Raw genomic sequence first — 23,966 nt, 5'->3', positions numbered from 1 at the left:
TATTGGTTCATATCAAGTATTGTTCTGCCTTAGGTCTACTTCAATTGAATAGCTACTGCCTCCTTGTGGAATACAAAACTTGTCCTTTAATCTCAGTGGTTCTGGATTCATCAAGTAAAGCTGTTACGAAAAGCTCAGATGTACCTGTAATTCATATTCCACAATGTGTAGAAATGTATGGGCTCTGACAACATAACTTTCCTTCATCCAACGTGTTTTTCCATTTGCTCATAATGACAAATTTGTATTCATTTGTTGAAATCTACATTTTCATTGTTTAAAGGAAAGATGCCACATTTTTTGAAAGCTTTATGTATTTTCATCCACTACAAATTCTAAAGATTATTTGAAGAAAGAAGCATAATTTACCTTTGTTAATGTCTTTGATCCACCATATTTTTGTTTCCAGCATCTTATGGTATTCTTCCCTAATGCTTGAAGTGGATGGAAAACAGTAACATCACGAGGCTGGAACAATATTTGCTGTATTTTGTGGAAAACTGGAAATAACTATCTTCTCCCCTGAACATGACTGACTGACTTCTAAATTTAAATGACAGTTGCACCCATATAAAAGTAATAAAACAGAAAAGTTATATTTTTTCCAGCAGTGAAGGATAAAAGCAGTTGGCAACATATAAAACATTTGTGCAACCATCCAGTCAGACTCACTCTTTGCGAGAAGGAATGAATTCAGATGTGTGTTTTATAATCCTTTCATAAGGAAATACTACCAGTGGTTTTACAGTTTTTCCACTAGCAGAAAAATTAGCCAATACAGTGACACGTTCTGTCTCTTTCCCAGTAACACTTGTAAAAAAAGTTCATATAATTCCTTGGGCCGAAGACTCATCCAGTTTCTGGGAAACATTCAACTCCAGTCTCATGAGTGTTGAATATTCAGTCACCATGATGATGTATGTTCTGGGAGTTTTCTTCAATTTCCTCAAACCAGCTTCGCATGATGCCTTCAGTCATTTATTTTTCCTTTAGATATGATTTGCACATTACAATGTAAAATAGCTGGATGTCTTTTGACCTACAATTTGTAAAGAGATTCTTCCTTCCTATCTCCATTATAAATTTGTGCATTGTGTCTTTCACTTCATTTGGATGTATTGGAAAAACAAATTTTGCTTCTCCTAATATCCAGCCTTCAAGTGGCTGCTGTTCAGGTGTTATTAAGAGGGGGTCGGACCATCTGCCTTCCTTAAATGGTTTCGTCATTTTGATACTGTTGCATGTGGTATATTATACTGTGATAATGCTTTATTTAAAGTCTATTCCAGATCTTATTGCCTCAATGCATAATCTAATTGTTTTTATGCATATTTAGAGTGATTGTATTTTCTTCTATTTGCCTGAAAGTTCAGTTCATCATCAAGCATCTGTAAAGAAAATAGACAATCCGACTGAGCTGCGGTAACAGATGCAGTTTACAGGAAATAACCATGCATGAAACATTTCTTCAAAGTTCTTACAGATGCCTTTTTAACTATTAAATGGACTGTGGATTAATTATGAGACTATGAACTGTTAATACATATTTACATCACATAATTATTTTTTATTAAGCTGAGTGAAATCATTTCTGGAAATCTCACAAGCCCTGTTAATACACTGGGAACCGGTACCACACCCTCCAGTGAGTGAAAATTGTGTGTTCACTAACTGGTTAGAGGCATACAGGATATTGTAAACTGAACATAGGACATATTTGCTTTAGTAAGCAGTTCATTTAGACCCATTTACATTTGATTTCAAGAAAGTGTTAAAAACCTCACTGAATGAACACATGTCCATTTATTGGTAAATCTTAAGACCCCCCCCCCCCCCCCCCCCACACACACACACACACACACACACACACACACACACACACACACAAACCTTGAAATACAGGATTTCTCATTTATTTTTAATCATTATAAATGTTATTTATGTTTCCATATTATAAAAAACAAGCAACAGTGTTCACCAAGATATGAACATTCGCCAATAAAATGACTTGTGACACAGCTCTTATCTTAGTACTGGGCAGCAGTAACAAACAGCTGCAGGTGCATCCAAAGAGGTGCAACAAAGAGTTTGCCATTTGCTACTGCTGAGGTTGTTACTTGATGTGGACGTCAAATTAACTATCAGCTGGCTCCCCTTTGGTTAGTAGAAGACAACTGAATGCATCGGACAAAGTGTGTGTGTGTGTGTGTGTGTGTGTGTGTGTGTTTGTGTGTGTGTGTGTGTGTGCGTGTGTGTGTGTGTGGGGGGGGGGGGGGTTAAATCTTAATTCTTAAATTTATATCTTGTTTGTTTATTCATTGATGTTTGTTCACATACTTCAGTAGTTATTCTATACACCAATTACAGATGCTACATTTAAGGCATATTGCCAATTTACTTCTGGACACAGCAATCTGTTTCCCAAATGAATTCTGATTTAATACAAGGGCTAGAACCTTAATAGTGGCAACTATTTATTTACAGCTCATACAAAATAGGTACCGGTTTCAAAGTTTTATTGACTTTCAAAGTAGTCACAAGCATTCTGCATAACCCATTGGGTCTTAGCAGTGCCACTTGTCTTGACAGTTCGAGCGGTGCGGCCTATTGCCCGACGAATTTGTAGCAGTTCTGAAGTGAATGCCATGAAGTGTTTCCTTCAGTTTAGAAATAGAGTTGAGCTCACGAGAGCTTAAGTCAGGTTAGTGCAGTAGGTGGTGTAGCACCTAGCAGCCCCATCAGTCAAACAAATCAGTAACAGCTTGCACTGTATGTGCTTGAGCATTGTCCTGCAAAATAATGGTCAGATCCTGCAGAAAGTGTCATCACTTCTGTCTCTAAGCTGGTTGTAGGTTGTGTTCCAAACATATTTCAGATGTATGGTTTGAAGCAAATTGTAAACAATAAAAGTGGAAAAAAGATTACTGATAACTCTCACGAAACCTATGAGCACAAGCAAAACATACAAAAGTATCCATGAATTGCATGAAACAGCCCAGCATTACTCTAACAATGAAAGTATTCATTCTTCGTTGCACTTATGGAAACATTGCATAGAGTTAGAATGTAGCAGTCCTCGTGAATGTAACCTCGTTTCCATGTGCTATGCTTGTTTCACAGACATAATGACTGATGTCACAGCCTCTTAATTGTTCATGTAAGGACAGATGGTAATAATTACTCAGACTATATCACATTTGCATTTCTAGGTAGCGAAGTTTCTTCCACAAAACATCTTAAATATTAACAGCGTGGTTCTCAATTATTGTGCTAATGGGCACAGCAAAATATGTAGGGAAGATAATAGATTTAAGTTTCAAATGAGAGATCACATCCCACTAACAGATTTCTGCACAAAAATAACTTTCACACAAATAGAGGGAGAAAAACAAGACAATCCAAATTTATGACATGTAAAGGAAATACAAACATGACACTCTTGCCCAACCACAACTAACTTTCAAAGCAGGATCAACATAGCACGTGGTCAAGGACATGCAAATACTTCTTACCAAACTCTACAAAATGACACTGTGGCAAAGAATACTGTGCAGATAATAAGCAACATGAATGAAAGCCATCTTAGAGATAGTAAAGTTGCCCCTTGTCATCTCCCCTGCGGTTCCGGGGGTTCGAATAGGCCTGAGATACACCTGCGTGACGTAAGAGGCGACTAAAAGGAGTTTCACTTGTTTTGGCCTTTATGTGATGGTCCCCTGTAGGGACTGACCACCATTTTTCGAAATTTTTCTGAAGAGCGAGCCCATTGGGGAAGGGCACCTTACACGGTGTGCAGTGTCCATCATGCACTGAGACCTCTCGCACCCTTCGTCGGTGTGGATCTGTACTTCCTCTCATTCTCCAGCTGTTGGGCAAGGTCACCCTCCTGGGTACGTTTTCCTCCATCCTCTGTGCAGTATCACTTTTGGCGCTGTTGACGATAATGGACTTCTTAACTCGTTTGCGCCTGATATCCAGGGCGGCAGTCAGTATGTTGTGCTGGGGCCGCCATGTACCCTGTTGTTCGTAGCCCCTGACCACACTGGGATCGTTCTGTTGATGCCTGTGCCATTAACTCCCCACGTATGCCAAGGAGTAGATGCGCATCACCCTGGGGCATCGGGACTCCCGGCAATGGCCATCGCCAGGTGGCCTTTACTGCGGCTGGGTGGCGCCCGTGGGGAGGCCCCTTGGTTGGAGTGGGTGGTATCTGGGCAGTTGACCTGCCATGAAGTGTAGTATGTCATCTCTTGCTTGTGGTCAGACACCAACAGTCTCTAAGCGATCAAGGTCTAACTTCAATGATAGAAATAAGACCCGAAATCGCCCCCTCCACCACCCCCCACCCTGGCCACACCATGGGAGGAACGCCAGGATAAGGATGACAGCGAAGCTTATTCACCCCGCTACCTCATATGTACGAGAGTTGGTGGGAAATCTTACTTGTCAATGCAACCTCAGCTTTTTTGTGGGGCATTTAGAGGACAAGTTTGGGAGGTCGAGGGCTTGTCCAAAATGCGGTCAGGGTCGGTCTTGAACAATACAGTATCCTCTGCCATCCATCATGTCCCATAATAGCTTAAATATGGTCCAGGGTATCATATTTCACTGGGTCCTTCTTTTGCAGTCTGACGATGAGCTGCATGCCAATTTAGAGCGATAGAGGTGTCTGTTTCGTCTGGTGTGTCCACCAGGGTCCAAGGGATAATCAGGTTGCCACCAGTGCCTTCATCTTGGCCTTCGAGGGTGACACATTACCCAAGGAGGTCAATGTGATGGTCTACCACTGTGACATAAAGCCATATATCCATCCCTTCCCTGATGCGGTGCTTTCAGTGCTGAAAGTTTAGCCATGTGTCTTTCCACTTTACTTCTAGTGTCACCTGTTGGGATTGTAGACGTCCCTCACATCCCAATACTCCCTGTGACCCACCTCCCATCTGTGTCAACTGCGAAGAGCACCATTTTCCTTGCTCTCCAGACTGCAGGATTCTCCAGAAAGAAAGAAAAATATTGGAATACAACACCCTGGACTGCTGACCTACACTAAGGCTAAGATAAAATATTAGAGGCTACATCCTGTGCGTATGATGTCAACTTACGCCGCCTCAACAACAGTTCTACTATCTTCCATTTCGCCACATACAGTTGGCTCTCACAGCTGTCAGACTACACTTGCCCCTTGATGGTGGGGTGCACTCCCCTCCCTGTTGCCCCTGCACAACCTACTCCAGGAGCGACACCCCACAATCATTGGGGGTGTGAGTCCCCACTTTTCAGCTGGAGAAACGTGTTCTTTGGCTCCTCTCGCCAGGAAGGGATCCCTTGGTCACTCCCTTCCCAGGTTCCTACCGGTTGCAAAGCTGACACCCACCAGTGGCTGAAGCAACCACAGGTAGAGCTGGTCGTAGGTCTTCACGGTCCTCCTCAGTCCCTGAGACTGAATCAGTGAAGCCCTCCCACCTGGACAAACCTAAGGAGCAGCGAGAGAAACCTAAAAAGAAAACACTTCCAAGAACCAAGGCACTGCGGTAGCACCCACACCACCACTACCTACAAGCTCTGTATCTGAGGATGAGGTGGAGATCCTGGCATTCGCTGAGGGCCTAGGTCTCAATGGGCCCTCAGACACAATAGATGTCAATCACACAGGTACTCGTATGGTGGCAGCAGATGACGCTGAGGTGTAGACTTCCTCATTGAATGTTTCATGCCTTCCCAGTCTCTGATCACGTCATCCTCCAGTGGAGCAGCAGCAGTTTTTTCCACCACCTGGTTGAGCTGTGCCAACTGTTCATTTTTACACTTGCTTTCTGCATTGCCGTCTAGGAAACCTGGTTCCTGGCAATACGGAACCCTGACCTTCGCGGCTACAGGGAATATTACAAGAATCGTAGTGAATATAATGAGTGTCAGGTGGAATTTGCGTCTATGTCCTGAACTCAGTATATAGTAAATCTGTGCCCCTTCAAACCTCTCTTGAAGCTGTGGCTGTCAGAATAAGGACGACACAGGAAATAACTGCCTGCAATGTATATCTTCCTCCAAATAGTGCAGTACCCCTGAATGTATTGGCTGCACTGATTGATCAACTCCCTAAACCTTTCCTACTTCTTGCAGATTTTAACGTGCGTAACCCCTTGTGGGGTGGCGCCATGCTTACTGGCCGAGTTAGGGAGGTCGAAAATTTACTGTCACAACTTGACCTCTGCCTCTTAAATACAGGTGCCCCCACACATTTCATTGTGGCACATGGCACGTATTCATCCATTGATCTCTTGGTTTGCAGTCGTGGCCTTCTCCCATTTATCCACTGGAGAGCACATGACGACCTGTGTGGCTGTGACCACTTCCCCATCTTCCTGTCACTCCCTGGTGTCATGCCCAAGGATGCCTACACAGGTGGGCTTTAAACAAGGCAGACTGGCAAGCCTTCACCTCTGCTGTCACTGCTGAATCTTCCCCACATGGTGCCATCGATATTGTCATTGAGCAGGTCACTACGATTGTTTGTGTGGCGGAAAATTCGATCCTTGTTCTTTAGGGTGCCCCAGTGAATGACAGTCCCTTGGTGGTTGCCAAAAATTACTGAGGCAATTAAAATCACTCAAAAGAGGAAAGGCCTCTGGACCTGATGGGATACCAGTTCAATTTTACACAGAGTACGCGAAGGAACTTGCCCCCCTTCTTGCAGCGGTGTGCCGTAGGTCTCTAGAAGAGCGTAGCGTTCCAAAGGATTGGAAAAGGGCACAGGTCATCCCTGTTTTCAAGAAGGGACGTCGAACAGATGTGCAGAACTATAGACCTATATCTCTAACGTCGATCAGTTGTAGAATTTTTGAACACGTATTGTGTTAGAGTATAATGACTTTTCTGGAGACTAGAAATCTACTCTGTAGGAATCAGCATTGGTTTCGAAAAAGACGGTCATGTGAAACCCAGCTCGCGCTATTCCTCCACGAGACTCAGAGGGCCATAGACACGGGTTCACAGGTAGATGCCGTGTTTCTTGACTTCCGCAAGGCGTTCGATACAGTTCCCCACAGTCGTTTAATGAACAAAGTAAGAGCATATGGACTATCAGACCAATTGTGTGATTGGATTGAGGAGTTCCTAGATAACAGGACGCAGCATGTCATTCTCAATGGAGAGAAGTCCTCCGAAGTAAGAGTGATTTCAGGTGTGCCGCAGGGGAGTGTCATAGGACCGTTGCTATTCACAATATACATAAATGACCTGGTGGATGACATCGAAGTTCATTGAGGCTTTTTGCAGATGATGCTGTGGTGTATCGAGAGGTTGTAACAATGGAAAATTGTACTGAAATGCAGGAGGATCTGCAGCGAATTGACGCATGGTGCAGGGAATGGCAATTGAATCTCAATGTAGACAAGTGTAATGTGCTGCGAATACACAGAAAGATAGATCCTTTATCATGTAGCTACAAAATAGCAGGTCAGCAACTGGAAGCAGCTAATACCTTAAATTATCTGGGAGTACGCATTAGGAGTGATTTAAAATGGAATGATCATACACTCCTGGAAATTGAAATAAGAACACCGTGAATTCATTGTCCCAGGAAGGGGAAACTTTATTGACACATTCTTGGGGTCAGATACATCACATGATCACACTGACAGAACCACAGGCACATAGACACAGGCAACAGAGCATGCACAATGTCGGCACTAGTACAGTGTATATCCACCTTTCGCAGCAATGCAGGCTGCTATTCTCCCATGGAGACGATCGTAGAGATGCTGGATGTAGTCCTGTGGAACGGCTTGCCACGCCATTTCCACCTGGCGCCTCAGTTGGACCAGCGTTCGTGCTGGATGTGCAGACCGCGTGAGACGACGCTTCATCCAGTCCCAAACATTCTCAATGGGGGACAGATCCGGAGATCTTGCTGGCCAGGGTAGTTGACTTACACCTTCTAGAGCACGTTGGGTGGCACGGGATACATGCGGACGTGCATTGTCCTGTTGGAACAGCAAGTTCCCTTGCCGGTCTAGGAATGGTAGAACGATGGGTTCGATGACGGTTTGGATGTACCGTGCACTATTCAGTGTCCCTTCGACGATCACCAGTGGTGTACGGCCAGTGTAGGAGATCGCTCCCCACACCATGATGCCGGGTGTTGGCCCTGTGTGCCTCGGTCGTATGCAGTCCTGATTGTGGCGCTCACCTGCACGGCGCCAAACACGCATACGACCATCATTGGCACCAAGACAGAAGCGACTCTCATTGCTGAAGACGACACGTCTCCATTCGTCCCTCCATTCACGCCTGTCGCGACACCACTGGAGGCGGGCTGCACGATGTTGGGGCGTGAGCGGAAGACGGCCTAACGGTGTGCGGGACCGTAGCCCAGCTTCATGGAGACGGTTGCGAATGGTCCTCGCCGATACCCCAGGAGCAACAGTGTCCCTAATTTGCTGGGAAGTGGCGGTGCGGTCCCCTACGGCACTGCGTAGGATCCTATGGTCTTGGCGTGCATCCGTGCGTCGCTGCGGTCCGGTCCCAGGTCGACGGGCACGTGCACCTTCCGCCGACCACTGGCGACAACATCGATGTACTGTGGAGACCTCACGCCCCACGTGTTGAGCAATTCGGCGGTACGTCCACCGGCCTCCCGCATGCCCACTATACGCCCTCGCTCAAAGTCCGTCAACTGCACATACGGTTCACGTCCATGCTGTCGCGGCATGCTACCAGTGTTAAAGACTGCGATGGAGCTCCGTATGCCACGGCATACTGGCTGACACTGACGGCGGCGGTGCACAAATGCTGCGCAGCTAGCGCCATTCGACGGCCAACACCGCGGTTGCTGGTGTGTCCGCTGTGCCGTGCGTGTGATCATTGCTTGTACAGCCCTCTTGCAGTGTCCGGAGCAAGTATGGTGGGTCTGACACACCAGTGTCAATGTGTTCTTTTTTCCATTTCCAGGAGTGTATAATGTTGATTGTTGGTAAAGCAGATGCCAGACTGAGATTCATTGGAAGAATCCTAAGGTAATGCAATCTGAAAACAAAGGAAGTAGTTTACAGTACGCTTGTTCGCCCACTGCTTGAATACTGCTCAGCAGTGTGGGATCCGTGCCAGATAGGGTTGATAGAAGATATAGAGAAGATCCAACGGAGAGCAGCGCGCTTAGTTACAGGATCATTTAGTAATCGCGAAAGCGTTACAGAGATGATAGATAAACTCCAGTGGAAGACTCTGCAGGAGAGACGCTCAGTAGCTCGGTACGGGCTTTTGTCAAAGTTTGGAGAACATACCTTTACCGAAGAGTCAAGCAGTATATTGCTCCCTCCTACGTATATCTCGCGAAGAGACCATGAGGATAAAATCAGAGAGATTAGAGCCCACACAGAGGCATACCGACAATCCTTCTTTCCACAAACAATACGAGACTGGAATAGAAGGGAGAACCAATAGAGGTACTCAAGGTACCCTCCGCCACACACCGTCAGGTGGCTTGCGGAGTATGGATGTAGATGTAGATGTAGAAAGAGTGTCTGCAAGCTGAACAGCGACATAAGCGGCACCCTTCCCTAGAGCACCTGATAGTCTCTGTGTCCGCGTTCACCAGCTTATAAAACGATGGAAACCGGAGTGTTGGGAGAGGTACATGTTGACCATTGGGTGCCATACATCACCTTCCCAAGTCTGGACAAAGATCAGACATCTTTTTGGGTACCAGGCCCCAACAGATGTCTCTGGCAGTAACATCCAGGGCATGTTATCTACCGACGCAAACAAGATTTCCAAGCACTTTGCTGAGCACTATGCTCGAGTCTCTGTGTTGGAGAACTAACCCCCAGCGTTTTGTACCCTCAAATGGCAGATGGAAAGGAAAGCCCTCTCGTTCACTACACACCACAGTGAACCTTATAATGCCCCATTTACAGAGTGGGAGCTCAGCACCCTTGCACATTGCCCCGACACAGCTCCTGGGCTAGATCAGAGGCACAGTCAGATGGTTAAACATCTCTCATGTGACTACAAGCGACATCACCTCATCATCTTCAACTGGATCTGATGCTATTGCATCTTTCCATCGCAATGGCAGGAGAGCACCATCATTCCAGTGCTCAAACTGCTTGATGTAGATAGCTACCAGCCCATCAGCCTCACCAACTTTCTTTGTAAGCTGATGGAATGTATGGTGTGTCAGTGGTTGGGTTGGGTCCTGGAGTCACGTGGCCTACTGGCTCCATGTCAGAGCAGCTTCCACCAGGGTTGCTCTACCACTGATAATCTTATGTCCCTTGAGTGTACCATCCGAACAGCCTTTTCCAGACACCAACATCTTGTTGCTGCCTTTTTTTGATTTACGTAAAGTATATGACATGACATGGCAACATCATATCCTCTACATTGTATGAGTGAGATCTCCGGGGCCTGCTCCCGATTTTTATTCAAAACTTCCTGTCGCTCCATACTCTCCGTGTCCGAGTCAGTGCCTCCCATAGTTTCTCCTGTATTCAGGAGAATGGTGTTCCGCAGTACTCCGTATTGAGTGTGTCTCTATTTTTAGTGGCTATTAACGGTCTAGCAGCAGCTGTAGGGACGTCGGTCTCACCTTCTCTGTATGCGGATGACTTCTGAATTTCATACTGTTCCTCAGTACTGGTGTTACTGAGCGGCGCCTACAGGGAGCCATTCACAAGGCACAATAATGGGCTCTAGCCCACGGTTTCTAGTTTTCAGCCGCGAAGTTGTGTGTCATGCATTTCTGTCGGCGTCACACCGTTCATCCAGAACCAGAACTTTACCTTAATGTTGATCCACTCACTGTAGTGGAGAAATATTGATTCTTAGGACTGGTTTTCAACACCCGATTGACTTGGCTACCTCACCTTCCTCAGCTTAAGTGGAAGTTCTGGCAGCACCTCAATGCCCTCCACTGCCTGAGCAACACCAGCTGGGGTGCAGATTGCTCTACACTGCTGCAACTCTACAGAGCCCTTGTTCAATCCCGCCTTGACTATGGGAGTCTGGTTTACAGTTTGGCGGCACCCTCAGCATTACTTTTACTCGACCCAGTGCACCACTGTGTCCTTCACTTAGTGACTGGAGCTTTTAGAACAAGTCCGGTGATCAGTGTCCTTGTGGAGGCCGGAGTCCCTCCATTGAAGGTTAGGCGTGCACAACTGCTCGCCAGTTACATTGCACATTTTTGTAGTTGTCCTGCGCATCCAGATCACCGTCTCCTTTTCCCAACCATGACAGTTCATCTCCCGTATCGGCGGCCCAGGTCAGGGCTTAAGATTGCGGTTGGCGTCCAGTCCCTTCTGTCTGAACTGGAGTCCTCCCTGTTACCTCCTCTCATCAAGGTCCATTCACGTACACCTCCACGGTGTACACCTAGGCCGCAGAGTCTTCTGGACCTTTCGCATGGCCCTAAGGACTCTGTTAACCCTGCGGCTCTCCGCTATCACTTTCTCTTGATTTTCGACATGTACCGAGGCCATGAAGTGGTTTGTACCGGAGGCTCGATGGCTGATGATCATATAGGCTTTGCGTATGTTCATGGAGGGCATATTGAACAGCACTCCTTCCCAAATGGCTGCACTGTTTTCACTGCAGAGCAGGCGGCCATATCTCATGCTCTTGAGCACATCCACTTATTCCCTGGAGTTATTCCTCCTGTGTACTGACTCTTTGAGCAGCCTACAAGCTATCGACCGGTGTTACCCTCACCATCCTTTGGCAGCATCCATTCAGGAGTCCATCTATGCCCTGAACAGTCCTGTTATTCAGTGGTGTTTGTGTGGACCCCAGGACATGTAGGAATCCCAGGCAACGAACTTGCCAACAGGCTGGCCAAACAGGCTACTCGGAAACTGCTTCTGGAGGAGGATATCTCCGAAACTGACCTGAGTTCTGTCTTACACCACAAGGGTTTTCGACTTTGGGAGGTGGAATGGCGTGACAGTATGGACAACAAACTGCATGTCATTAAGGCGATTACAAATGTGTGGAAATCTTCCATGCGGTCCTCTCGCAGGGAATCAGTTGTCCTCTGCCGACTCCGCATTAGCCATAGGTGGCTAACACATGGTTACCGCCCCTGTTTGTGAGGACCCACCTTGGTGTCGCTGTGGCTCACAAATGACGGTCGTCCACCTCTTGCTGGACTGCCTACTTTTAGCAGCTCTGTGGCGGATTTTTAACTTTCCCTGCACCCTACCTTCGGTGTTGGGTGACAGTGCCTCAAAAGCAGCTTAAGTTTTACGTTTCATTCGTGAGGGTGGGTTTTATCATTTGATCTAAGTTTTAGCACATGTCCTTTGTCTGTTTGTGTCCTCCACCCTAGTGCTTTTAGGCTGGAGGTTTTAATGTGTTGCAGAGTGGCTGGCTTCTCCTCTCCTTTTTATTCTCATGGTCAGCCAGCCATGGTAATCTGCTATCTTGTTTTGATATCTTCTACTATTTCTTGGATGTCTTGTGGTTTTCTTGTCTGATTTTGTCCATTTTAGTGTTTGTTACCTTTCTGTCATTCTTGTGGTTTTCTCCTTTCTTCTAGCTGTGTTTTGTATGTTTCGATTATTTTACTCCCACCCTTGTGGAATTATTTTAATCAGAACAAGGGACTGATGACCTAGCAGTTTGGTCCCTCTCCACCTCTTTTAAACCAACCAACCAACCTTGTCATTTTCCATTTTACAATAGTTATTAAGCAAAATATTAACACCTGTTCAAACAACAGATTCACACATTTCCTGTGCTGAATGTTTGTAAGAGACGCCTGATGAAAAATCATCATTGGCCATGACACAATCAAGAATTAATTTACATGTTGTTTCCCATAGGTTTTAAAGCCTGAGAAAGGAATCTTAGTGTTCATCTGATAATAGTTTCGCATGAAACAAAAAGAATGCATTACTATCAACAATGGCAATTTTCTGTGGATATCGCAAGCCACCTCTATCAAGATCTTTAATTAGTTTGTGCTCAGCACCACATGCCAGCTGCTTATATATTGTTAAAAACTGAGCACATTTACCACACTCGAACTTCTTTATTGTGTTGTAGCAACAGTATCCAGCAATGAATGTAAGCACTGATAATTCTGGACCAGTAAGTTCCAGATAACACTGGACTCGCATTCGGGAGGACGACGGTTCAATCCCGTCTCCAGCCATCCTGATTTAGGTTTTCCGTGATTTCCCTAAATCGTTTCAGGCAAATGCCGGGATGGTTCCATTGAAAGGGCACGGCCGATTTCCTTCCCCATCCTTCCCTCACCCGAGCTTGTGCTCCGTCTCTAATGACCTCGTTGTCGACGGGACGTTAAACACTAACCACCACCACCTAAGTTCCAGATCGCATTGACTAACACTTAATTTACAAATACCTGATGCTGAGATGTCACAGGCAACGTTAAGACAATAGACTGGTCACAGCTTTGTGGAGATCTAATTACAATTTTTGTAGCTGAGTCACCTTGTAAAGAGAGCTCTAACAAAGTTGATAATCTCAGTGTTTTCTCTGCCTCAAATATTTGCCTCATTGACATATGGTGCTGGGATCCAGATAGCTGCCAATACATTCCAAGGCATCGGTCTGAAATTTTCCAAGCAGCAAGTATGACCTTTTAAGTTCTGACAGACCATACAGTCTCAGTTCTAATAATGCACATGTTGAATGCTTGGTGCAGTGTGTTTCTGTACTGAGCTTACCACTTGACAAATTCGTGGAGCTCCAGTTGTCTAACCAGTTTAAAACAAATTCTAGAAATTTACACCTCTCATCATCCTTGTGGCTTGTTAGAGGCTTTTCCATTTCCTCTCCAAGTCTAAGGCCTTTCAAAGGGGACTTAACATTCATAATTTTCCACCGTGTGCTTATTATTTTAATAATTTTCAGCAGTTCCTTCATAATTTTTAACTCCAGTAAACTGCACTTTATGTTGAAACTTCCTAGCAGATTAAAACTGTGTGCCCGACCGAGACTCGAACTCGGGACCTTTGCCTTTCGCGGGCAAGTGCTCTACCATCTGAGCTACCGAAGCACGACTCACGCCCAGTACTCACAGCAAAGGTCCCGAGTTCGAGTCTCGGTCGGGCACACAGTTTTCATCTGCCAGGAAGTTTCATATCAGCGCACACTCCGCTGCAGAGTGAAAATCTCGTTCTGCACTTTATGTTGTCATTGAAAATTTGACAAACAAGCTTTACATTTTGTTTTTCTAATGAAGAGGGCCACAGAGCATTCATACTTAAACCATACCCAGATTTCAATAATTTGTTCATTCAATGGCAAATATGGACCTAATTGCAGAAAATGAAGTTTGCTTTCTCACAGATGTGTTTTCAAAGCTGGGGAAGCAAAATGACAGAAGTTCATCTTTCAAAGTCACCCAGTTATTTCTGATGCATTTATAAACGTGTACTGGGTCTGTAACATGAAACAAAGGTCTGGAATGATCTGAAGGGTGTGGGTAAGCAATACTAAGTTGTGGTGGGTTTGCAAAATTAGACAGCCTTTCTGTTAAATGTGTTATTGTCAGAACAAATACAAATAACCTTTAAACCTAAGTCTTCCTACCCAATCAATACTTTTTTTATTACATTGAACAACTGGTCAGCAGTTATTTTATTTACAGGCAGGATGTGGACAACATCTTTAAATGATGAAATTACACCTTGCACTATAAACACATGAGCAGTTGTTGCAAGAGCAATGGTATAATGTGCCATACCAACTAAATTTCCTTCTTTGTAGTCCATGGCTGGCTTAATGTGTATTTCATCTAACATGAGTGTCACAAAACAATCATGATGATTCAAGTTTATCCCTAATGCAAGCTAGAAAGTTTGGACTGTTAGGATCAACATCAGTATTTGCACAGATGTGTCTAATAGTATTAGGATGAGGCAGAACAATATTTCCAGTGCTTCGTATGAATCTGTAAGCATGGCTTGAAATAAAAAAACAACAAAGAAGCAAATACTAAAACATGGGGGGGGGGGGGGGGGGGGGACCTATGTTTCTCAGGAGGCAAGGAGCTTAACTGAAACTGGCTTTTTATGAATTCAACAGCAGGTTTAGTTTTCCCCTCACATTCTAAGTTATGTAACAGCTCAACAATGATGTCTTGAAGATGTTTTTCTTCCTTTTTGTGCATTAAACTTTCAACAAATATTATAATATTGTCTAGATCATGGATATTACATACAGTTTTTGGAACTTCCTTGGAAATGATTTTGCAATCCTTAACATAAATGCTTACACTGAGTTCCTGATTAATAGTTATGTACAAAATACGATGTGGTGTTCTTTCAGTTTATACATAAAAAACAGTATATATGAATCTTTCACTGCTTTTGACCACTTTTCATTACAACACAATCAAGCGTCTTTATCAGTTCTTGAAATGAACTGAGGGAAAACTTCTTGTTATATTCTTCTAGAGATTTAATAATGTCCCCTATTGATACTCTCGGTGCAGCTCTGGTTTTTGGCATCACTTTGAAAATATACAAAGGACAGTTAGGAAATTTGCTTGGGACTGCATTTTGTCGGAGTTGTGGCTTGCTTAGTGATGCGGTTAATGTAGTCCCAGTTTTCCAGTCTGCTGCTTGTGTTTCCCACAATATATCATCTTTTCAGAAGTGCAAATGGCAGACCTACGAATTGAAAAATAATATACTTCACGCATGTCGCTGAAACTTGTACTGATACTTAAATGTCAACTGCCATGTACTTTCATCAATAAGTACAGCTTAAAATGAAAGGTACTGGGCACAGAATGTGTGCTAGGAACAAAATTCTCTCTTTTGATTGCAGATAACCATTCCCTTCTTGTATTCTGATCGGCTGGAAATTTAAAAATGTGAACCACCTTCTCATCGTAATTACCATTACAACCAGGAACACAACACGTATTCACCATGGTGGTGATCACTTCTCAGCCACAGGCAGTATACATTTCAAAGAGTAGAAAAGCTAACTACTTCACAAGGGAATTCAAGTCACTAACACTACAGCTCCAAAACAGTTGTTTACATGGCTCCACGTAGAATTCCTACAGGCACCTAGGTTGCGCTGCTACCCATAAGTGGCACTGGCTGTATGCCTGAAGTTGATGACATCACTCACCTATTGGCAGAGAGCTGTAAGACCTTGTGATTTAAGAGGTGTTGGTCTAACACACAGTCAGGTTGGTTATAGGCCCCCAAGTGGCCTCCTCCTAACCAGTGCATGTCTATCATTCGCACCAAGCCAGAACCAGCTTTCATCAGGTAAAACAACAGACCATCACCCTGCCCCTCAATGAGCTTGTGCTTGACACCACTGAAATCGCAAATGGTGGTGGTTTGGGGTCAGGGGAACGGACGCTACAGGGGGTCTGTCTCAGAACTGCCCTTGAAGTAACCAATTTGTCACAGTTGGTCATGTCACTGTGGTTTCAGCTGCTGCTCGGATTGCTGCTGCAGATGCAGTGTGATGCGCCACAGCCATACGCTGATGAACACGATCTTCACTCTCGATAATGCTACGTGGCCATCTGTGGCCTGGTCTTCTTGCACCCATACATTCTTGTGCCCACCGCTGCCTGCAGTGTCGTGTACATGGCTACATTCCGGCCAAGTCTTACTGCAGTACCACAGAAGGAACATATAGTTACTCATAACACTATTACAAGACCCCATTCAAACTCAGTGAGGTGTTGATATTGGCATCTGTCGTCGTCTTAAAGGCATTCTTGACTAACATCAACTCACCATGTCCAGTCTCATAAGTAACTAACACTCATGACTGTAACAGTGTATATTTAAAGCAAATCTTTATTTGTATCCTCATAGTGCTGCTGCTACTAATGCCACTCGTATGCTGGTGGTGCTAAATTTTAATAGACATCTTCTTTCACAAGTAAAAACATGCCAACTGAATTTAGTTTGTCGCAAAACTCCTCCTTTGTGCCACAGTTTTTTTCCATCAATATATTATCATTGCCTATTACATTTATTTGAAAGAAAGTAAGACTTTCCATAATTTAGTGACATTATAAAGGAGAAATACTAGAGATCTTAAGCAGAGCTTAAAATGAGTTGCTAAATATGCATCCAGACCTGATTCTTGTGGCAGCCCATTTTTGTAGTTGGAATGTGGTGATAGCTGCTTTAGAATTTCTTTAAAATATGACCCCATATTTCAGATGAGAAAGAAAGTAGGCATGATGTGCGTGCTTCCTTTCCTTACTACAGCAGGATTTCAGTGAGCAATTTTATGTAAACATATTCTGCATTCTTATTCCATTTTACATTACTTTGCAGCCATAATCCTAAGAATTTGGTGTCATACTTTTACCAATTTGTTCATCATTGATAGGGATGAATGGGATGTACATATCCTTGTTCAAAGGAGTGGAAAACATTAGTGTGATAATTTTTTACTATTTATTAAAAGCTGATTATTTCCCCCTCCCCCCCCCCCCCCTCTCTCTCTCTCTCTCTCTCTCTCTCTCTCTCTCTCTCTCTCTCTCTCTCTCTACCTATCAATCTTTTGTTGTTTATTAGAAAAAGATGTGCGGCCGACTATCTGAAAGTCTTTCTGCACAATATAAATTCCAGGATTCAGCACTTCTGCTTGATTCCCTGTATCTTAATAATCTTCTGCTTGCTGTTTGTAATTTAGTTCTCATGATTCTTGCATATGCTTTCTACATTTAATGAAGTATTTCACATCATATTGCCATACTTCATAGCTAAATGCATTTTGTGTCACTCACTGTGAATTGGTCTTCTTTTCTTTACAGATTCATGTAACAGGATAGCAAGATAATTCCAGGAATGGCTGCATCACTGAGCTCAAAGATCTTAGGATCCGAGCTCACAATTGTAAGAAGATTTTGCAACCATCTTAATGCAAAACGCTTTTACAGTGGTGTCGCAGAATCAGGTGATACTGTGACACATACTGGTCAAAAGTTTGAAGAAGATGACTACAGAAATGTTCGATTCATTGGGAAAGAAAAACAAGTTAATCCAAATTTTGCAATCAAGCTGATTGCTGATACACCACCAATTCCTCAGAAAGAGCGTGTTGTAGCGTGTGATGGTGGTGGTGGTCCAACTGGTCATCCTAAAGTGTACATAAACCTTGATAAACCAGGCAACCATGCTTGTGGCTACTGTGGCCTTCGTTTCTTCAAAGAGGACCATTAGAAAAGTAGTTCTGTAGCACTTTGATAGCACAGTTTTGATGTGTTACCAATATGTCTTGTTATTAGTTACTTTTGCAAATCGTGTACAAATAAATCTATTTAACATGATTAATCTTGCATTACTACTTGACAAGGTTTTTGATATTAATCCAAAGTGTCTTGAAATTGCTAGTTGATATTGTGCACCTGTTATTTACATTTAGAAATAACTGCTTCAGTTCCTTAAGAAATACTTGTTGCCAACTTGATGGTAGTGTATAATATCATTCTAAGTGTTGGAGTAATGTGATATTTTTTCACAATGTCTGCATATGAGAGGTATTGCCAGTTGGATCTTGGAAGATGACAGGTTGATTGTGAGGTGGCAAAGCCAATGAATGTGAAATCATAAGAATATGGGGTGTATTTTACACACAGTGAGTTTTAGAGAGTTTATTTGTGGGGTCACAGCAGAGGGATTGAATTGGTGGGTTCAGTATTGACAAAGTGGGGAAAATTTGCTGCCTTGAAACACATTGAGAGAGACCAGGTTCAAGGGCTCAGTATAAATGTAATATGACGTAATTCAACTAATGTGGAGCAAAATCAAGAACCTCCATGTCAATTACGAGGAAACCAATAACAAGGTAACAATGTCCTTAAATCAGCAATGAAGTCCATAGAAAGAAGTAAACACTGCTGATCATGTAGTCAGTTATTTTGTGTGGATTCTTTAGACTCTGTAGTACCGTTTTTATTATGAATGGTCTAAAACTGAATCATATTTATGTTTCAAGTTACAATATGAAACTTTTCATTATAAATAGGGCAAGAAAAGTTATGGCAGAATGGGAATAATTTAGGAGTACAGAATAAAACCCAAAATAGTAGAATTGTTGAATTGACCCCCCTACACACACACACACACACACACACACACACACACACACACACACACACACACATATAAGAAGAAGAAAACTCACAAATAGTAAAAGTGTTGAAATCTCTCTCTCTCTCTCTCTCTCTCTCTCTCTCTCTCTCTCTCTCTGGGAGTGTATTGTCTATTGGGGGTGGATGTGGATACAAGGAGAAAAGAGATGGGAAGTGGGATGAGGGCTTGAGGAAGGATGACTTAGTGTAGAGGGAGGCAGCAGACTGTGGGATTAGAAGCGGCAAGTGCACAGGCTAGGAATACAACACATGGGCACTGGAGCCAGTTAGTTCATGCAGTGGACAAAACTAATGACGTGGAGTACGTGATTGAGAGGGGGTTACAGGAGAGAGAAAGGGGGGATTGTTGGGTAGAAGGTACGAGGGCAGAGGGTTAGCATAAATTGAAGCTGGCAGTATTAAAATAGTGAAGGGTGTGTTGCAAGGATAACTTGCATCTACATAGATCAGAAATGCTGGAGCTCAGGGGAAGGGGTCCAGACAACCTGGCTTGTAAAACAGCCATTTGAATCGATTATGCTGTTCTCAGCAGTGTGTCCTTACACTGGGTGGTCAACTCTGCTCAAGGCCAGTTTGGTGGTGGCCATTAATTCTGTGAACAGCAGGTTGGTGATCTTGCCCACATAATGCAGTGTAGAAGCTGCAGCAGGTATGGTATGTATCATGACTGCTTTCACAGGTGGATGTCCCTCCAATGGGATAGGATAAGCCTGTGAAAGAACTGGAGTAGGATGTGCCGTGTGGTTGTATCGGATAGATCTTGCACCTGGGTCAGCCACAAAGATATGAACTATGTGGTAAGGGTGGATGGCGTAAGGATGGACTGTGATGTTGTGTAGATTGGGGGGGGGGGGGGGGGTGGCTGAATATCACTTTGGCAGGAGTTGGAAGGATACACACACAGTTCGCTGAAGTAGAACTTAATAGTGATATATGGATGCCACTATTCATAGATCCTAAGCAGGCCCAATCATCATTAACACATAATGTGATCAGTCCAAAGGTTTCCCAGTTGTAAGTGAAATGGAGGGGTTGTAAAGCAGCCATTCAACTAGAGGTTTATGGCTGCCTTACAACCCGTGCTATTTGGATCCTTGCAACACATTAAATCCTGTAACCCTCCTGACCTGAGTCTTCACTTACCCACTGCACTTACACCCTGTATCCCACATTCACCACTTCCTCTGTCCTGTCACTCCCTTTCAATCTACTCCTCCAGGTCACCATCCTCATGGAATGCATGAACTCATTGGTTCTGGTGCCTAGCTGTTGCATTATCTGCCTTCATTCAGTCAGTATGCCACGCTCTTTAAGCCTCACCTCTTTCCGCCCTCTACCCACAGCAAACTGCAATCCAGGTATCAGACATTTTTATTCTTTTTTTTGTGTAACAACTCAGTGCTACTACTACTCAGTGAGTTATCTCCTTTTCTCCTTAATTATTTACTTTTAATTATAATTTTTATCTCAGTAATGATGGGTAAAGTGGAGATGCTCATACACAGATATGGCTGTGAAATAGTTTCCATAAGATCATGCTCAATTACCGTAAATGTCATGATGTGGTGTGCTGTACTTCTCCAAGCAGTAATTTTACAGTCTTATAATGGAAGTTGTCATAGTTGGGTGATAGAAAGCATTTGTGCTATCACTCTTATGCAACTATTGTCTTGTTTTGTGAATTGTAACTTTTTAATTACATTTGAGTTATGTAACCTTCATTGTTTGTCACACCCAAAACACTGTTCTCTTGGTTTATTTCCTCACTAATATGCTTACCAGTCTGAACTGTACACTGTACTGTATTGTAAGTGAATGAAGTAATTTGCACAATTAGCTGGTACCTTAGAATATCAGTGTACACTTAAACTCAATATAAACAAAAATTAAATATGATGACAGGGCTATTACTAGTACATTGTTCAATCTTTGAATAATGCTTATTTTATATATTTAAGATATAGAGATGGAGTGGGCAGAAACATGAAAATGTTTGCAGAACTTTTTTGAAATGTTTGGATCATGATATTCATACAAATCTGAGGAAAGACAGATAAAATAGAAAATTGAGACGTTGATGATAGTGTTGGGAAGATGTTCGTAACATTCAAATGGGATAGGGGATGTAAACTGTTGCCATGCAACTGTGTAGTAGTGGTACCTTTAGCCAATCATGGTTTGGGTTTTAGAAGGGCCATGCTACTCAGACAGCTAGGTGTACATTTACTGAGCGCATAATAAAGTGTAAACAATAAAATTTCACTAGTTGAGATCTGCTATGCTTATTGAAGGTATTTGATTGTGTCAGTCATAATATTCTGTTACAGCAGTTAAGCTTTTAAGAAATACGTTGTTCACTGCATGTATGGTTTATTTCTCATTTAAGAAAAAGAATGCAAAAAGTGACCCTAGGCTGTTCGGGTAATACAAAGAGGGATGCCACACCATCTGTATGGTTAGAAATTACAGTAGGCACCTCATAGGGTTTGATCATTGTGCCACAACTGTTCTTGCTTTGTTATGATCTCCCTTTTTATTTGAATCAGTAAGCACAGTCAGTCCTGTTTATAGGTTATACAAGAATTGTTGTGAAGCCAAGCAAAGAAGCATCAGTGGAGAAAATAGTAAATTATGTTTTTGTGAATGTTATTGAATGGTTTTGTATGAGTGGGCTAGCTTGAAATTTTTTAAACACAGCTAATTCAGTTTCATAGTGTGAAAAATATCTCACATCCTATGAACCAAGTATACCAACAAGAAATAATAAATATGGTACAAAAATTCTAGATTTTCAGGTTTACATATTGACGAAAGCTTAAACTGGAAAACCTCTGGCAAATTTTCATTCACTGATGTCTTATTGGATAATATTTACAGGTAACACCTCACACACTTACACAATATTCACTGCACAAAAGGAACTAATTGGAATAATGAGCAGAGTTCACACACATACATCTTGAGGGCATCACTTTATGCAGCTGTGAATATTTGCAAGTCTCTCAGTACATTTATTCACTTACGTAATTTGTTACCAACAGGGGTATTCATGAGTATAATACTAGAAGGAAGAATGATCTGTGTAACCCTGCAGGAACTCCGTTGGCAGAAAAAGGAGTGAAATGTGCAGCTATGAAACACACTATTTACCCATGGAAGTAAAAAGCCTGAGAAATAATAGAAATGTTTTAAAATCTAGATTAGATTAAAGATATCTGTAAAAACTCGACCTACTACAAAGAGTAGTTCTTGACTGGAAGTAGCCATTTATTCCAAAAAAAAAAAAAAAAAACTTTAAATGGCCAGTATGTAGCCATATAAACATTTTTTTGAAATGTGTATTCAATGTCGGTTTGGTTGACATCTTCCCCATTGTAAACTTTATTATGAATATGACCTATGGAACATGTAAACAGCTAATGATGCTATTTACAATTTGGCCATATCATTGTTAATTATTCGTGATTTCAGAACAGTTTTTGAGTACATGCTGGGCCTTACTAATTACATTAAGAATTCTCTTTCAGTGATCATTCATTCATCCCTCAGATACTTCGTAGGTTTAGTTACAGTGTGTGAAAACCAAGATTAATTATTTTAACAGGTGGCAGACTACATCATTTCACAAGAGACTGTTTTCAAGGCTCTCGACCTTCCCAAATTACTCTCTTCCAATGAGTTTGAAGATAAATATAGCTACTGAATTAGTGAAGAAATCTCTAGACTAAGTTTGTTCTATACTTGATGTATAAACTGATAATTGTACTTTTGTTGTTTAGAAGAGTCTGTCTGCTTATTGACATCCTTGTACAGACTATTTATATCCATTCATTCATTCATTGTGTAATGCAGTCTTATGAGGATGTAACTTGTATGTTCTGCAATAAAATTGGTTGTAAAGCTGAGATTGAAATAAAGGTAAAGATGAATGATGTGGCAGAAGTCACCGTAATTAACTGAAATTTTGCAGATAAGTTATTTTAATGGAGTGTAATAATTAGATGCCATTTTCAATCATTACATTCATGGTTAGTTGATTGCATACCGGTCAGGAGGGTTTCGATGTGCCAGAAACATTAGCATTCTCATGGGAAGCAAAAGTAATCACAATATAACTGTTCCGATCAAAAAATGTTCAGATTTATAACTAAAATCTGTAACTGTAGTTTTCATTTTTTTATAATGCAGTGAATGATTTGAAACCCTGTGCTTTGATTGTTGAAGTTATTATGGTGTTCATGTGGTGCAGAGAATAGATATTGATGCTGAGTTCATTTAAATTTTGTGTTGATTAGCTTTCTGCTTCACAAGACATTGCTTTAAGATTGTGTGAAAGAATTAGAGGTCGTACATGTAATAGATAGTCTTTGGAGTCCACAAAGTAATAAATTTTATGGCTGGAACTTGTTTTGTGGAAATTATAAACCTGTGAGTCTTGTTATCAAAGTCACAGGATCCAAATACTTGTGCTATGCTGGAATGATCATTAAGATTATTTAGATGTTGCCTGAGAGAAAGTGGTCAGATATTTACCTTACTCAGATGAATATCTTCTTTGTATGCTGCAGCGGGGAGTTGACATTTTTTATATTTAGTGTAGAGTTTTTATTCAGCAAGTGAGCTTGGAGAAAAATTGAGCTACTTTAGCCTCCAGCCTCTTGTTTATTATTGCTGCATACTCTTCTCCACTTTTTTGTTTACAAAATGAATTGCATTAGATGCTGTGATTAATATTTGAGTCTGATTTGAGGTGCAGCCTTCCAGATTATGTTGGTATTGGCAATGCATAAATGTACCACCACATAACTATCCTATGGTAAATGAATTGTCATGGTGTACAGTTACATTACAT

General features: G+C 42.5%; 1 protein-coding gene and 1 long non-coding RNA gene across 2 annotated transcripts; one reads left to right on the top strand and one right to left on the bottom strand.

Annotated features, from left to right (window-relative positions):
• The first annotated feature begins 17,773 nt into the window (after positions 1-17,773).
• Positions 17,774-18,293, top strand: LOC126183353 (NADH dehydrogenase [ubiquinone] iron-sulfur protein 6, mitochondrial). The gene has a single exon (XM_049925266.1). It carries the CDS (start codon positions 17,808-17,810, stop codon positions 18,180-18,182), a length of 375 nt encoding a protein of 124 aa, XP_049781223.1. The 5' UTR covers positions 17,774-17,807; the 3' UTR covers positions 18,183-18,293.
• A 197-nt stretch (positions 18,294-18,490) lies between these two features.
• LOC126183354 (uncharacterized) lies at positions 18,491-23,449 on the bottom strand. Its single transcript, XR_007536724.1, has 2 exons — positions 19,105-23,449; positions 18,491-19,070 (listed from the first exon to the last, which is right to left on the bottom strand). It is a non-coding gene; the product is annotated as an uncharacterized LOC126183354 (long non-coding RNA).
• Between the last annotated feature and the right edge of the window lie 517 nt (positions 23,450-23,966).

Source organism: Schistocerca cancellata, chromosome 4, assembly GCF_023864275.1.
Source record: "Schistocerca cancellata isolate TAMUIC-IGC-003103 chromosome 4, iqSchCanc2.1, whole genome shotgun sequence".
NCBI lineage: Eukaryota > Metazoa > Arthropoda > Insecta > Orthoptera > Acrididae > Schistocerca > Schistocerca cancellata.
This window is presented reverse-complemented; position numbering and strand designations above follow the sequence as displayed.

Bases quoted from the DNA above. Each gene is read 5' to 3' on its own strand.
- LOC126183353 (XM_049925266.1), top strand. From the start codon at position 17,808: ATGGCTGCATCACTGAGCTCAAAGATCTTAGGATCCGAGCTCACAATT.